Here is a 16,705-nt window from a genome sequence, read left to right as displayed (position 1 = left end):
AGCTCTACAATGGCATTTACCTCCAAATTCAATCAAAGCCTCCTTAAACCAGTGTTCATCCAACCACGAAATTTCATAGAAATCCATCTGCAAGTTTATCAGGAACCTTGTGTGATAATAACAGACAGACAGACAGACAGCACGGGCGAACATGCAACTTCAGCCCAGCATCGCTGGTGGGAGTAACTAGCCCCCCTCCTGAACAACCGAAATCAAATTTTCTAATGTATCTTTTCTGATCCTAATCTTGATATTTCAGATCTTTTGGTTTATCTTTATTGGGATACGGGTTCTGTCATTTGAACAAAACTGCTCGAGCAACAATCATCATCATGAAAAAGTCTCAGGAAAATAGACCTTGATCATCAGAGAGGAAATGCCTGTAATTTGCTAACCACTTTTCCTCATTATCCCATCTCCGTCCTCAGGTAACTGCGCTTACCTGCTGCCAGTCCACCCTCAGCCTTCACGTGGTTCCTCCTGAGTTGGAATCGTGAGACTCAAGGCATCGTCTTTCCTTCATTCCCCAATCCTTTCCCGGGCGCTGGCACACTAACACACAAATCCCATTTGGCAGGTGGGAGGAAGGCCAGCCGCTTGCTTGCAGTTGCTTGATGGTCAAACTCGTTCTCTCACGCCAAAATCTGTTACACACACTTGTAGTAATAGTAGTAGTAGTAGTTGTAGTAACAGTGAAGAGGATTTGCCTTTGCAACGAAGCCATGGTCAACACGAAGTTCCCCAAGAGTAGAATGACTTCCTTTATAAATATAAGAACAACAAATAGGAGGTGGAAAGTACATCATATAACTAACTTTTTACCTATAGCAAGCTGATATAGATGCTATCTAAGTCAAACTTCTATGAGGGGTGAGACAGAGATCGTGTAAAAGATACCCTTATGACAGTCTACGCAAAGATTTAAACACTACCTCATCAGTAACTTAGGACGTAATCGAAGTTTAATCGGCTAATTTAACACAACACCCACACTTTCCACACAGTTTGGTAAACAAATAGAAAAAAACAATAGTTAAAAAAAAGGAGGCGTAATACAAATGTACTAATGACTCTTTTTGGCCACCTGGCCACATCTCGTCTTACAATAACCATAAAAAAAATCGACAAAGAAGAAAATGAAGTTGAAGAGGCATTGAACAAAAAATGCCCGACGTTTCTGACGCTGAAAATCGACCATTTTGATTTTCTTTCTCTTCTTTTTCTTTCTCTCTCTCTCTTCTCTCTCTCTCTCTCTGTCCTTGTCTTTCTTCTGCTCTATCTTTCCCACACCCCCCCACACTCTCTCTCTCTCTCTCTCACTAGCTAACGGTCAACCAGAGCTGTTTTCTGCGCCAACTTTGTTCGACGCAGCCCCTTCCTTAGTCAGATGGAGAAAACCATGAGGCTGTGTCTTATCATGCGAGCCGACGGAGGCCACTACGACCAAAGAGCCAATCAGAAGGCAGGACCAAAGTGCCTCCCGAATTCCGACTGGTTAACCCATTTCGAGTCTGGAAGAAGAAGATTTCATTGGTGGACAAATCCGAAGAATTGAGTGCTCCAGTTAGATAATACAATCAAGAGGTCGTGATGAATAAGATCTTTAAAATCACTAACAGAACGACCATACTTGGAGGATGGGGTGGAATTAACGACTCAAAGCAAATAATAATAATAATAAGTACATAGATACAAGTAGGTGAGGGCTGAGCGAGGATCTATGGTTGCGGTTCCTGTTGGACCAGAAAATCTTGAAGTCGGATCCAATGGGTTTTAGGTGATGGAGGAGGAGGAGGAGAGGAGGAGGAGGAGGAGGAGGAGGAGGAGGAGGAGGTGGTGGAGTAGAGTAGGAGTAGGAGCTGGAGCAGGAGCAGGCGCAGGAGGAGGGGAGGGGAAAAGGTGGGGAGGGGAGTTGGAGTGGGGATAGAGAGGGGGTAGAACATTGAGTTAATGTTAGAGAGAGAGAGAGAGAGAGAGAGAGAGAGAGAGAGAGAGAGAGAGAGAGAGAGAGAGAGAGAGAGCGTGTGGATTTGGGATGTCTGCTGGTGGCTGGCGGTCCTACCAAGAGCCAGCAGTCTTCCGTATGTACCCGACCTGAAAGTGCAGAAGAAGGATTCCTTTTAAAGCCTAAACCAACCACCACCGCACGCGTACCGCTCGAGAGAGAATTCGTTCGTTCAATAACGAGGAATAATGACGTTTGTTGGTGTTGTTAAGTGTTAAGTGAGGGGGAGAAATATGGGTGACCTTGCCAAGAATGATATGCCAAGATGATGAGGTCAGTAGACGATCATCGACATCATCAGCAATATGCGTGGAGGACTTTCCTTGCGTCAGGTAGGTAGTATAGGCAGGTGACGTTTAAGGAAAAAAAATGTGATTTCTGTGACGTCACTGCTTGTCTTAAAATCCTTCCACTGAAGGAGGTTATGCGCGAGTGTATAGTATTCAACGCCATTCATAAACGTCATGTGTGTGTGTGTGTGTGTGTGTGCGTGCGTGCGTGTGTACTGCAAAGCGGACACGCGGCCAGCTACTTTGATCCGATAAACAAATGGACTTAGTTTCAACCTGATTCCGGACATGCTTGCAACAGTTCATCACGTAACATTTTGCTCTGTCTAATGAATTAACAAAGTCATTTTCCTTCTGTATTCCCTATTACATTCTGTTAATTCTCACAAATGAAGACAATTCTTTGGAAGCTTGAATTTCAAGCCAATGGCCCCCGTGGTGTGCTTGTTCCACATGAATTGTGGTTATCTTCTGATTAATAATAATAATAATAATAATAATAATAATAATAATAATAATAATAGTCTACCTCATTTAAGATTATTTATCAGTTGTGTGGAACAAATATTTTCTGGCAAACTGTTTGCATTCCAAAAACAAAAAGAAAACCATTTGTGGTTTTTACAGTGATTCTAAAGTCCTAAGTTATCTATAAAAATTAATACGAAATACACTGATTAAACATTATGATTCCGGGTCACAATAACTGGTTACTGAACCTCCAATAAATACGGAATGGTTGTGCTCCCTAACCTCAGTTATGGTAGCAAAATCATGAACCTACACAAAAACAACTAGATGGGAAACAACTACAACTTACAATGATTTCGATATAAACAACTACTATTTGTAACGAATAAGATACAACTCAAAGCAATGTCTTCGTTGTTGGTTCTACTGTATGTTAAGCTTCCTCGGCGAAAAGCTGACTATATCTCCATTCATTTAAGGGTGAAGAAGGTCTCGCTAGCTGCCAAAAGAAGTACAAAACGTCTTATATCAATTCTCCAGATCGACAACTAGAAGAAATCCAGGATTCCTTTTCATTGGCTGTCTTCCATCTAACCTTTACAGCGTTGCAACGGTTTCCTACAAGTCACTGTCTTCCTTCGCTCTTTCTCTAAACACCGGTTTTGAGCACGTTTCACTTCACTGAGCAACATTTCTTCGGTATCTAACATACACACACGCACACACACGCACATGCACACGCACGCACACACACACATACACACTCACACGTGCTACAATGTTTCTCAAGCAGAACTTAGTTGGGACGAACGCTTGTCATCGCCAGCCTTTTTAGACTGCACTAAAGGTCTCTCTCTCTCTCTCTCTCCCCCCTTCGTGATGTAGATATCGCGAAAGACAATGATGCCAAAAACAGGCCTGGTTAAGCAACACGAGTATAATCATAGATATAACTGATCCGCCTTTTAGAAAGAAGCAGGTTGAATGAACCAAGAAATACAGAGGGAGGTGAAGAATTCCAAATATTCTGGAAGTGAATGGGATGAAAGACTGGTCAAAGCTGTTGAACCTTGAGTTGGTCCCTTCCACATTGTGAGGCCTGTAGGCTAAACTAAGTAACAAAGATTGAAAGATGCATACATTCTCCTTAACCATATGAAGTGGAATGTAATGGAATATAAAATTTAGGCCAAAGTCAGGCGCTGGGACCGATGAGGTCATTTAGTGCTGAAGGAGAATTGAGAGTAAAAAAGTTTGAAAGGTGCAACAGGAGGAAAATCTTGTGCAGTTGCACTATGAAAGCATTGTTAGGAGAGGGTGGAAAGTAAGATAATAAAAAAAAATAAATTATGAACGGAAGTCGAGTCAAAAGAACGAAAGGGGTTAGCATCTCGGGGGCCGAAGGGACGCTGTAAAGAACCTTGAGTAATGCCTACAGCGCACCGCGTGAGGTGCACTGACGGCGCTATTCCCCTCCGGCAGTGTTCCCAACCTTTTTAGCAGGTGACCCCAATCATGCTCCTCCAGCCATTACCGCGACCCCACTGGTTTTATGCAGTGTATATATTAACTATATAATGTACTGTGAGTGTTGCATGTTACTATACTACTGACTGTAGGCTGTAAAAGCAAAGAACAAGTATAATTTTCTTGTAAAAAGTACTGTAAGGCTGAAAAAAGAAGAGACAAAACGTAGAAGTAGAAGGAGAAGAAGAAGTAGGGCTATGGAGGAGAAAGAGGAGGGGGCATAGAAAGATAGCGAGGGAGACGGGCCAAGGAAAAGAAAGGGGAGGAGTAAAGAGGACGTCGGCAAGCAAAGGAACGGGGGAAAAGGGACTAAGAAAAAGAAAGAGGAGGAGTAAAGAGTCGGAAGGGGAGATATAAGAAACGGGAGGACGGAGGGACCAGTATCTTTTGCTTAAATGCATATGGTGGACCTAATCGACACCATTCATTGACAAGCTATGGTGCAATATTTCGTTAGGAAACGGAAGTGTTCAGTTTCTGTTGTCTGTACACCACTTTTACACATTTCAGAATTTTAAAGACGGCAAGACTGTGAAGCCTATACTGCACATTCCAGTTCAGCATGTGGGTAAAAATACACCAGCTTACCAACAGAAGATGATAAAGCCTCTAGAGATCGCTTCTCGTAAAGCACATGCAGCTCAGGTAACAAGCTGACTGTGTGGAGCCATTTCTGACTCCAGACTGACGTGGACGATCTACAGTCTCGGAGTGACACAAGATTCTGCCACCTACCAAAACCAGTACGACACTCAAGGACACCAGTATTAAACATACATTATTAAAATTTTTCTATATATAACATACATGAGTACATTTATGAAGCCAGCAAAGTTGCTTTATAAATGTCTTTGAGACAGTATTGGGTGATTAGACATTTGCAAAAATTATAATACCCAAGAAAAATTTTTATGCATAATCAGAAGTAATATCCTCTATAATTATGGCAACATAGAAATATAGCATATGCTGAAAACTTCTCATAATAGGGAATGCATATTTTTTGGTGTTTTGAGACTTGTGAGTGTTTGGCGACCCCAGAAGAGATGCTTGGCGACCCCATTTGGGGATCGCGACCCCGGGGTTGGGAAAGGGTGCAGCTACACAGTCTAAGCAGATCGCTTTCTGAATTCCTATTTATGTAAGTGAAAAAGACCACGACTGCACCTTATCATTACCTATCGTCAAACCAAAATGTCACGGCGGGTGACAGGAGGTTTCTCCCGGACTATGTCGTTCGCAGTTACGAACGAACGTTTTGGTCATATTACCCATACGGAAACCGCCCCACTTAAACCTAACCTCAGCGGTAATTAAGCACTCAGGTGGAGTGTCCGCTCCGCCGTATTGCTTTCATTTCTTCTAAATGCCAAGGTAAAAGAGAGAGAGGTACGCTCACCGCATGGTGGGGGTAAGTTTGGGGTGAATCTCTGCTGGTGTCCAAACGGTCAAACCAAGTCGAGTGGGTCAGTCAGGAAGATCGGGAATATATATGACCCGAAATGAACTTCTGTTTTTTGTTGATGCTTTGTAATTGTCTTTTTTTTCTTTTTTGTAATGCAAGAATGAATACATATATGCACAGACACTCATATATGTGTTTAATTAAGCACACAGCATGGAGAGATTTGGACATATTATTTAGTAATTCATAAGGCAAAGAAAATCAATACTAATCCATGATATATGAGATATTTATTTACAAAAGTACAAATCCATTATTTTAAAAGTTTGAGTATTTTGTTACATTTTGATCTATTAGATACAATTTTATTATTCAACACCTTTCTATTCTAAAAACATGCGATCTTACGAAAAATGTTATTATATCCAGGGGAGCATTAAATGTTTTTCAATAATGATGATAATGCTTGCACATTACCATTTCCGTACCCAAGAGTTTCATATCCATGATGAATATTGAACAGTTTTTCCATTATTTTCAGCTTTTCATAAAAAAATTCCTTACTTGGCAATGTTAACTTATTTTGCTGTCTCTCAATAACGCTAACCTAAGTGCCACTCTTTATTATCCAACTTGCAGCCTAGAAATTGATACTCAGGAAATTTTGAGGCGTATCCGCCAACATACCGGAAGACCTCTGTGTCTGCAACATGACAAAGTACTTGTCCGTTCTTCAAATCTCCAATCGTATGTATTGTCGTCTCTGTGATAAAATCTTTTCCTCCATGGCAAACACCATGGCTGAGATAGAGAGCTCTTTTCCAAATCCTTTTCGCCACATCTTCTCACTCTTATCATGAGAAATGTATGATTTTTACACATCGGCACATCACTATTACATTGGTTAAGGTTATTGCAATTTCTTCCCCATTATAGAAATAAACTTTACTGAGAAGATATGACTTAATTCTTTTCTTAAATGTAACCGGACAAGGATGATCGTAGCAAATGCCCATTTGTCGGATGCATCCAAACATATGCTCTAATCCATCCTGACTGAGTTCGTAAGTTAATATGTATGATACATCATATTTAGCTTTTACCATTTCATATAACAGGGGCAAAGATTTGCACGAAATGATAATTCCCTTCTGAAACTGATACAGGCCTGCCACGTTTACGCCCACACACTCTCATTGTTTTAGCAACGCTTTTTCATTTCCTCCAGAATTTTATTTGTTGTGTCAGTTGCAACTCCATATGCATTTCTTTGTGCCTTTTGTCATAAGTGAACTTGAATTGAATAAATCAAACCATGCATCAGCAAGTTTGATAAAACCTCGAGTAATTTTTCCAATGTTTGCTCTAAAGTCCTTGTTTTCCATAAAAGTCTATTGTTTTCAGTAGTTTCTGATAGTTGGAACGGTTTCTTCACATTCATATGCTTGGTTCCTTAACACAAATTATTTTCAGTCAAGTTGACAGGTGGTCAAATCACTTACACTCTTCTGACAATTTCGTACACATTCTTTGAACAAAGCTTCCATCACTTAACTGGAAGCCATAATCAAGAAAATTATTCCTATTAGTTTAATGAGATGAGGGGGTCGGCAAATACATCTACCTCTCTCTCCGAATCATAAGGATTTGAAAATGAAATGGTTTCACTTATACCAATACTATTCCAAAGGCTGACATTCGTACGGCCCATAATCACTTTACTATAGCTACCACTGAAAAACCCAATACTCTTCTACACTACAACTAACTTGTATAATAAGTCTTTGGTCATACTGGTGTTGAAATTGTAAAACAAGCTGTTTCATGTTGTGTAAGTCCTCAATCATTACACACTGCACTCTAGATTGGATCAAATAATTGCCTATTCCCTATCGTAGACCAGATTTGAGAAACAAAGACCATCAAAAGACATAATACATAATCGTTTATATTCATTCATTGAATTACCCTTTCTTCAACATTTGAAGCACTGTTTGCAAAATGCCTTGTTCCATGCGTCTATTTTTGATGACCAACGTTTTAAAGTATTTCTGAAGGAAGAGGAATTCCACATTGTTTACGCAAATATTTATATGCTTTAGACCCATATTCCTTAAAGTTATTGCTCGGCTTATATGAGACTGACCAACGTTTCATGTATTTACCATTTACGATGCTTTCCACATGAGATGGAGAAAGTTTGCCATGGAATGTCTTGCAACTGCAAAACGTCAAGTTATTTGAATTTGTTAATATTATCCACTAACACTCTCTTTCTTTCTCCCACTGTTGTTTTTTGAGAGGAGATTTTTTTTCCTGCATAACCTCTTCTAGTTGGCGCAAAACATCCTCCAGTGTCTTTGTTTCATCTGCTGATCTACGTCATCCAAATCTTGCGCATCGAAAACATTCCATTTTCAACATGAATTTCTTCACTACATAATTATCTATTTTCTCCAAAATGATTCTTCAACTAATCGTTTGTGATTTCTTCTGCACGTGATTGTCGAAATCTGTTTAGCTCATCAGTACCTAATATAAAGAAGAAATAATATTAGTTATGCCAAGTAATAAAAAAAAATTCTTTTAATCATTTCATTTTTATTTACTTTGGAAAATATGTTCTGATCATAATTTTTTTTATTTCATGAAATTATCTCTCTCTCTCATCTCTCTCTTTTACGTGTATATATGTATAACCTATATTTATATATTGTATATACAGTTATTTCCCAAGATTATACATATGGACTCAATTACAGTAATATCAATAGAGATGGTTGATACTGACCTTTAGATTTAGGTGTGAAGAAGAAGAGTTGAACTGCAAGTGACTTCAAAAGTCTCTCTAGGAGCACTGCTACATTTCATGAAATTTGTTCTTTGACTTTTAAATAAGCACTGTCCTCAAAATGTGTCTGGGTTACATATCCTACTGTTAGATAATTGAATTTGTCTTTTCTACGAGACAAACATGAATCCACTTTTGTCTTGTTTCATCTTTAGGGGAAGGAAGAAATGATAACATCTTTCTTTCTACCATGAGAATTGCAACCAACACTGCACAAATAAATGGCATTTCGAAAATTACTCTATATAATAAAACGGTAACCCACTGTGATTGGAAATGTACTGAAGAGAATTTGTATACTGCTATTGACAATAACACACGAACAACTGATGTGAGTGAAGTCAATCACAGAGTTTATAGTGACCCAGGTCACAAAACCGACCTGGGGACACCAGACACAGCGGTTTGGGGATAACCACCCCCACAAGTGAGCGTACCACCTACTCTCTTTACCTTGCTAAATGCGATATCGAGTAACCGTTGCGTGTGTGTGTTTGTGTGTGCGCATATTATGTGTGTATATATTTGTATATATATACAAATACACACATATATAAATACATATATTTATATATACACACTACTTTACAAGTACAGAGATGCAGAGATTTGATAAGAGATAACCTTTTATAATCTTTTAATTGCACTACCTATCCCGGAATAAGACTGCCTCCAAACTCCCTATAAGACTCCCTGAAAGACTTTTTATCGGGTACTTCCTTAAAGGATTGAAATTCCGGCTTGTATGATTTGGATTTAACTCGTGTCATTATCAAGCCATAAAATTCGTTTGGTCTTTCGTCTTCGTCTACATAAATTTATAACAGCGTTTTGCAAAAGTACATTGTCAATCACTCGACTCACTCTGTAAAGAAAGGACGCCAGACATGTTCTTCCTGCTTCAGCCGTGGAAAAAGCGGGAAAAACTGAGACGTGTTCTCCCTGCTTCTGCCAGGTCAGTCGCATAGGACGCGACGTTCACAATTACTTCTGATGAACACCATATTCTTTGGAAGCCTGAATTTCAAGTCAATGGTCCCAGTGAGCTTATTCCGTATGAATAGGGCTCATCTTCTGGATCAATATAATAATAATATGTAATAATAATAATAATAATAATAATAATAATAATAATAATAATAATAATAATAATACTTTCTGCTACAGTTTCTGATGAACATTATATACTTGAAGCCTGAATTTCAAATCAATTGCCCCTTTGGTGGGATTGCTCCGTATGAATAGGGCTCATCTTCTGAATAATAATAATAATAATAATAATAATAATAATAATAATAATAATAATAATAATAAGAAGAAGAAGAAGAAGAAGAAGAAGAAGAAGAAGAAGGTTACCTTCTGCTACTTCTTTCTGATGAACACCAAATTCTTTGGAAGCCTGAATTTCAAGTCAGTGGCCTCAGTGGGCTTCTTCCATATGAATAGGGCTCATCTTCTGAATAATAATAATAATAATAATAATAATAATAATAATAATAATAATAATAATAATAAAACACCAAAACATTTCTTGAATCTCGCAAGTCAAGCCAGAAGGATTTGTTTGCAAATCCGAGGTGAAATTAGTACGAATGATAAAGATGGACAGCTAAAAGAAACTGAGAAGCGAAAAACAAAAACCAGCGTAGCTGAATGTTAAGAACGTTCCTTAGTGCCTGCCTGGAGTTTTATCATGCGGCGCACTGTCAGTGCAAGCGGTAACCCCTCCACCGGAGAGCATAGGTACCGACACAACTAAGTTCCGATCTAAATGCAGTTATTCATAACCCAACAGAATTTTAGTTACGAAAGCCATGAGAACCGGGGTGGGGTAACCCAACCACTTCTACAATCTTTTCGGCAGGGGGCTAAATTATGAAAGAGCAAGTTGGACATGACCATAATTTTCGGGGCGCTTCATTGCCATATTTCCTTCTGAAGAGAATCACTAACTGATCTTCCTGAAACACAAAGAAAGTAAATATTCTTTCTTTCATTCGTCATTATACTCCCGGAACATTTCATAATTTTTCTGTGACATTTCATTTATTATACTTTCCCGAATATTCTCATTTAATATTCCTTTTAAAACCGCCAATTCGTTTATTATATTTCACAGACAGCGAATTGATTTGCAATAATTTCTGAATCATTTCATTTATTATACTTTTCCCAATATCTCATTTAATATTCCTTTAAGACCGCGAATTCGTTTATTATATTTCCACAGACAGCGAACTGATTTGTAATAATTCCTGAATCATTTCATTTATTTTACTCCCCCGAATATCTCATTTAATATTCCCTTTAAGACCGCGAATTCGTTTATAATATTTCCACAGACAGCGAACTGATTTGTAATAATTTCTGAATCATTTCATTTATTTTACTCTCCTGGATATCTCATTCAATATTCCCTTTAAGACTGAGAATTCGTTTATAATATTTCCACAGACAGCGAAATTGATTCTGAATGATTACATTTATTTACTTTAATTTATTATAATTTCCACCTGAATATTTCTGAATCATTTAATTTATTTAATTTATATCTCTTTAATACTTTAAGCGAATTCGTTTATTATATTTCCACAGACCGCGAATTGATTTGTAATGATTTCATTTATTATACTTCCCCGAATATCTCATTCAATATTCCTTTTAAGATCGAAAATTCGTTTGTTATATTTCCATAGACCGCCAACTGACTGGTAATAATTTCTGAGTAATTTCATGAATTGATCTCGGGGAAAAAATTTCCACCATCTTGATTTCCGAAACATTTTGTTCATTATGCTTTTTGGAATATAAAACTGACTAAACTTTTTGGATCATTTCATTTATGACGCTTTTTTGTGTTTATAGGGCTTGACTGGATATACTTTTGTTCTGAGTTTCAAGTTTAGCGTTAGTGTTGTGTGCATGTGTGTGTGTATGTGCATGTGTGTGATATATATATATATATAGTTACATATATATATATATATATATATATATATATATATATATATATATATATCAATGTCTGTGTGTGTGACTATAAAATATTTTCTGTTACAAAACAGTCTCATCTAGTAAAGATTGCCTAAAAACATCAAAGTGTAGACTTAGAGCACTAAAATCTACATTGTGTGTGTTTAGCAGTCTTATTAGATTTATATATTTATATATATATATATATATATATATATATATATATATATATATATATATATATATATGTATATATATATATTTATATATACACAGACGCACATGTATGTAACACACACACATATATATATACTGTATATGTGTATATACATACATATATATATATATATATATATATATATATATATATTATTATATATATATATATATATATATATATATATATATGTATGTATGTATATATATATATATATTATATATATATATATATATAATATAATATATATATATATATATATATATATATATATATATATATATATATATATATATATATATATATATATATATACCTGATCAGGGAACCATAGGAAAACATGAACTCAAGTACATTTATTTTGCCAACATTTATGACTCAGTCGCATCCTCAGAGCTATAATAAAAGATACAAACGCGGACATTACAGTAAAACCAAGCACTGCATAATCCATAAAAATTACGCAGTATTTAATCAAATTCACTGAAAATTAGCATGTAGAAAATTTCAAAATGATTTATGAATATCTTAAAACAAGGGTGTTATTAGAAAAAAACTTTTATTGGGTTAGGTATCGACTTTATAGTTATTGTTTTTATAATTTTAAACTCAATACTATCTCAACTCTCCTCCACAGGGCCTTCACCCATACCTCAAATTGGTTTACATTTAATGGGGAAATTAACATTCTTCCCCAATACCTTAAAAATAACTGCTTCCCAGACAAATTATTGTTTAGAATGCAAATCCCTGGGGATTAGGATACAGGCTCCATGCCCTGAGTGTGTAAGCTTAAAATAATTATCCACGAGAGTTTATGAATTCTATCACAGAGACCAATCAATCAAATGCCCGTCAGTTTTCCTGCAACACATCACTTACGACGCCTTTGTGGTCTCATTACTAATGCAGTAAAAACCTAGACCCGTCGAGGCGAATTTTAATCGCTTAAAATGCCTTCTCTTATCACAAAAGGCACAAAAATAAAAGTGTACCTCTGATGATTTCGTCGTTTAATTATATCATGAAATCTACGGGCTACTTCCATGAGCCTGTTCAGATCTCATTAGCAAGCATTAAGACTGCAGATTTTCGACAATAAATCACTCAGGAATTTAATTTCGAAGTTACTGTTATCGTCAGCGCCATTTACATAAAAACAAGTCTTGAGGTCTATTCAAAAGCAATATGTCATACGTAACCTCCATTTGCACAGGAGTTGTTAGAATTGTACATTAATCTGGTTTCCTTCGTAACTTCACAATCGAATTGTATGACTAGAGTCCAAGAACATTTTTGTACTATGCCCAAAGCAAGTTCCTCTGATATTATACGAAAACTTTCTACAATATACTCATTAAATGCTCAAGTTGTCAAATAACCTCTGTAACACGGTGAAAGGAGTTGGAGATTGTGGATTTCTCACATTCATAATTATTAGTTCATAAGCCAAGAAGCCTAACGGACATGAATACGAACGGACAGGGAGAAGAATGGCCAGAATTCCGAGTGGACAAAATGCCGAACAGACATGAGGCCGGATATACAAGAAGTCGAAACAATCTTGGGTGGGTCGTAAATTAGATAAATACCACAAATCTTGAATAAATAATTACCAATTTCGTCACTGGTAGCAAGGCAAACAATTTTCTTTTCTCTTTGAAATTTACTATCGCTTGAGTTTGATCGTGGATTTTTATGACTTACATGGTTTTAAATATTTTGTGGAAGAAAGTTGCAAATAATGGTTTTAATTATCCATTTTGTATCTCTGGCGAAAGAAAGTAGGAAATAATGGTTTTAATTATCTATGCTATTCCTTTCGACTTCTTGTATATTCAGCATCTTGTCCATTCGGCTTCCGGTCAGTTAGACTTCCTGGCTTCGACCTCTTGACTTCGGCATAAGTGCGTTCGGCATCGTGTCCGCACACGGACGGGACGGCACTAACCCCCTACGGGTGCCAAAAGATAAACAATAAGCATTGAGGACTAATGTTACGAATTTTCCCAAAAATTGACTGCATGAACCCAAATGCCATTAAGACCGGTGACTGCATGCTAGTTAAGCTAACCAAGAGGGAACACCTCGCGTCATTGGAGCAAACACCGAGATTGCTTTGGAGTAAGAAGAGGTCAGGCTATACCGGTCGCAGAATTTCTTTAAAAACTGACACTGAAAACAATAACTAAGTCAAATTTCGATGAAAACTGAGAAGCTGAGATGAAATACATAAGCGTTGCATGACTGACCCATTTAAAAATGTGGCAATGACCTATTTAAAAGCATTGCAATAACTGATCCATTTAAAAATGTTGCAATGACGGACTTAAAAGTGTTGCAATGGCTGATCCATTTAAAAGCATTGCAATGACTGATCAATTTAAAAATGTTGCAATGACCCACTTAAAAGTGTTGCAATGACTAATCCATTTAAAAATGTTACAATGACCCATTCAAAAGCGTTGCAATAACTGATCCACTTAAAAATGTTGCAGTGACTGATCCATTTAAAGTTGCAATGACTGATCCATTTAAAAGCACTGCAATAACTGATCCACTTAAAAATGTTGCAATGAATGCTCCATTTTTAAAAATGTTGCAATGACTGATCCATTTAAAGTTGCAATGACTGATCCATTTAAAAGCACTGCAATAACTGATCCACTTAAAAATGTTGCAATGAATGCTCCATTTAAAAATGTTGCAATGACTGATCCATTTAAAAGCATTGCAATAGCTGATCCACTTAACACTGTTGCAATGAATGCTCCATTTAAAAATGTTGCAATGACTGATCCATTTAAAGTTGCAATGACTGATCCATTTAATTGAATTGCAATAACTGATCTACTTAAAAATGTTGCAATGACTGATCCATTTAAAGTTGCAATGACTGATCCATTTAAAAGAATTGCAATAACTGATCTACTTAAAAATGTTGCAATGACTGATCCATTTAAAGTTGCAATGACTGATCCATTTAAAAGCATTGCAATAACTGATCCACTTAAAATGTTGCAATGAATGCTCTATTTTAAAATGTTGCAATGACTGATCCATTGAAAAGCACTGCAACGACTGATCCATTTAAAAGCCTAGCAATAACTTATCCATTAAAAATGTCGCAATGACTGATCCATTTAAAGCGTTGCAACGACTGATCTATTTAAAAGCATTGCAATAACTAATCCACTTAAAAATGTTGCAATGAATGATCCATTTAAAAGCGTTGCAATTACTGATCCATTTAATTATGCTGCAATAACTGATCCATTTAAAAACGCTGCAATGACTGATCCATATAAAAGCGTTGCAATGACTGATCCATATAAAAAAGTTGCAATGAGCGATTCATTCACGCAACACTCTGGCGTCACAGCCAAAAGACCCACAGATCCCGAGAGGTCTGTGGCAACAGATGACGTCTTCGAATTAAGGCGAGAGTTTTCGATCGTACATCTGAACACTACCACAAGTAATTTTTCCTATAAGGGAAAAGGATACGAATCCTATAGGACATAGAAAGCATTTCCTTGAAAGCAAAGTCAGGTGAGATTCATTTGGCTAAGGGAATGTAGGATCTAAAATAAAGAAAAAAATACGCGAAATGAAAAAAGCTTTAACCCAGAAAACAGCGATAAATCAGCCTATTTTATAAATACGGAAGATAATAAAATCTTACATGAAACTAGAATGGAATTCCTATCTGTAATCGGATAGGAAAATACGCTGGAATGAGTCCTTGGGAGATGTATCCTTCGTGGATCAAAAATTATTATTATTATTATTATTATTATTATTATTATTATTATTATTATTATTATTATTATTCAGAAGATGTACCCTATTCATACAGAACAAGCCCACCACAGGGGCCATTGACTTGAAATTCAAGCTTCCAAAGAATATGGAGTTCATTTGCAAGAAATTATAGAAAATAATAGGAAAAACAGAAAGAAGGGATCAGTTATGAGAAAAAAAAGATAAATGAACAAATAAATAAACATATATAAATGCAAATATATTATTAAAAGCACAATGAGAATTGCTTTGGGGTAGTAATGCATTACATCTTCGCATGAACTTTTGAGGTTGCAATTGCACGACATCCTCAGGGAGACTGTTCCACAGTCCAACGATGGGAGGAATAAATTAGAACATCTGGAACTGAGAAGTTCGACAGCGAGGCACATTTACTGCATATTGGTTCTTCTGCTGTTCGGCAAATCTGGTTGGTCGCTCTCGGTAGGAAAAGAGGACCAAGGATCAATTGTGAATGTGAATGGAACAGAGCAGAATATAGAAAGCAGGACAAAGGCCAAGCGCTGGGACCTATGAGGTCATTCAGCGCTGAAACGGAAATTGAAAATAAAAAGGTTTGAAAGGTGTAACTGGAGGAAAACCTCGCAATTGCACAATGGGCCAATTGTTAGTAGAGGGCGGAAAGCAAGATGGAAGAAAGAGAATATGAACCGAGGTACAGACAATAAAAGAAATGAAAGAGGTTGCAGCTAGGGGCCGAAGGGATGCTGCAATGAACCCTAAGTAATGCCTACAGTGCACAGCAAGAGGCACTACCCCCTTACGGAGTTATGAATGTGAAAGATCTCTGTTAAAGTATACTGAGTAACACGAGATTCGAAAGTCATTCCGTACATCTGCCATGGACCGAGTCCTAACATTAACGCAAATTATGTTGTCCTTCTCAATATTAGTTTTCCATTTGAATAAGTCTGATATTCTGTCTGGAGACCTTCTTCATGTTCCCGTGGGCAATCTGACGCTCATCGCTCTGACGCGAACTTGCTTACTTACATTTACATTAAGAATTCGCAGGAGAGTGACCACGCAGAAATTTATCAGTTCTGGCGGCTTCTTTGTGGCAGGGTTATGAATAAAAGACTTTAGATAATAATAATAATAATAATAATAATAATTTCTGCTGTCATATGTTTATTTCCTC

General features: G+C 36.9%; 1 protein-coding gene across 2 annotated transcripts in view; it reads left to right on the top strand.

Annotated features, from left to right (window-relative positions):
- Positions 1 to 16,705, top strand: part of LOC136833413 (uncharacterized) — a 250,548-nt gene that overhangs the window by 87,386 nt on the left and 146,457 nt on the right. The window contains exon 1 of one of the 2 annotated variants that reach the window (XM_067095543.1): positions 1,998 to 2,337. The exons of the other annotated variant lie outside the window; for it this stretch is intronic. Within the exon in view, the coding sequence (XP_066951644.1) occupies positions 2,271 to 2,337 (67 nt within the window). The 5' untranslated portion in view covers positions 1,998 to 2,270. Of the gene's footprint in view, positions 1 to 1,997; positions 2,338 to 16,705 lie in introns of those variants that run through there. 2 annotated transcript variants of the gene reach the window in all.

Source organism: Macrobrachium rosenbergii, chromosome 51 (assembly GCF_040412425.1).
Source record: "Macrobrachium rosenbergii isolate ZJJX-2024 chromosome 51, ASM4041242v1, whole genome shotgun sequence".
NCBI lineage: Eukaryota > Metazoa > Arthropoda > Malacostraca > Decapoda > Palaemonidae > Macrobrachium > Macrobrachium rosenbergii.
This window is presented reverse-complemented; position numbering and strand designations above follow the sequence as displayed.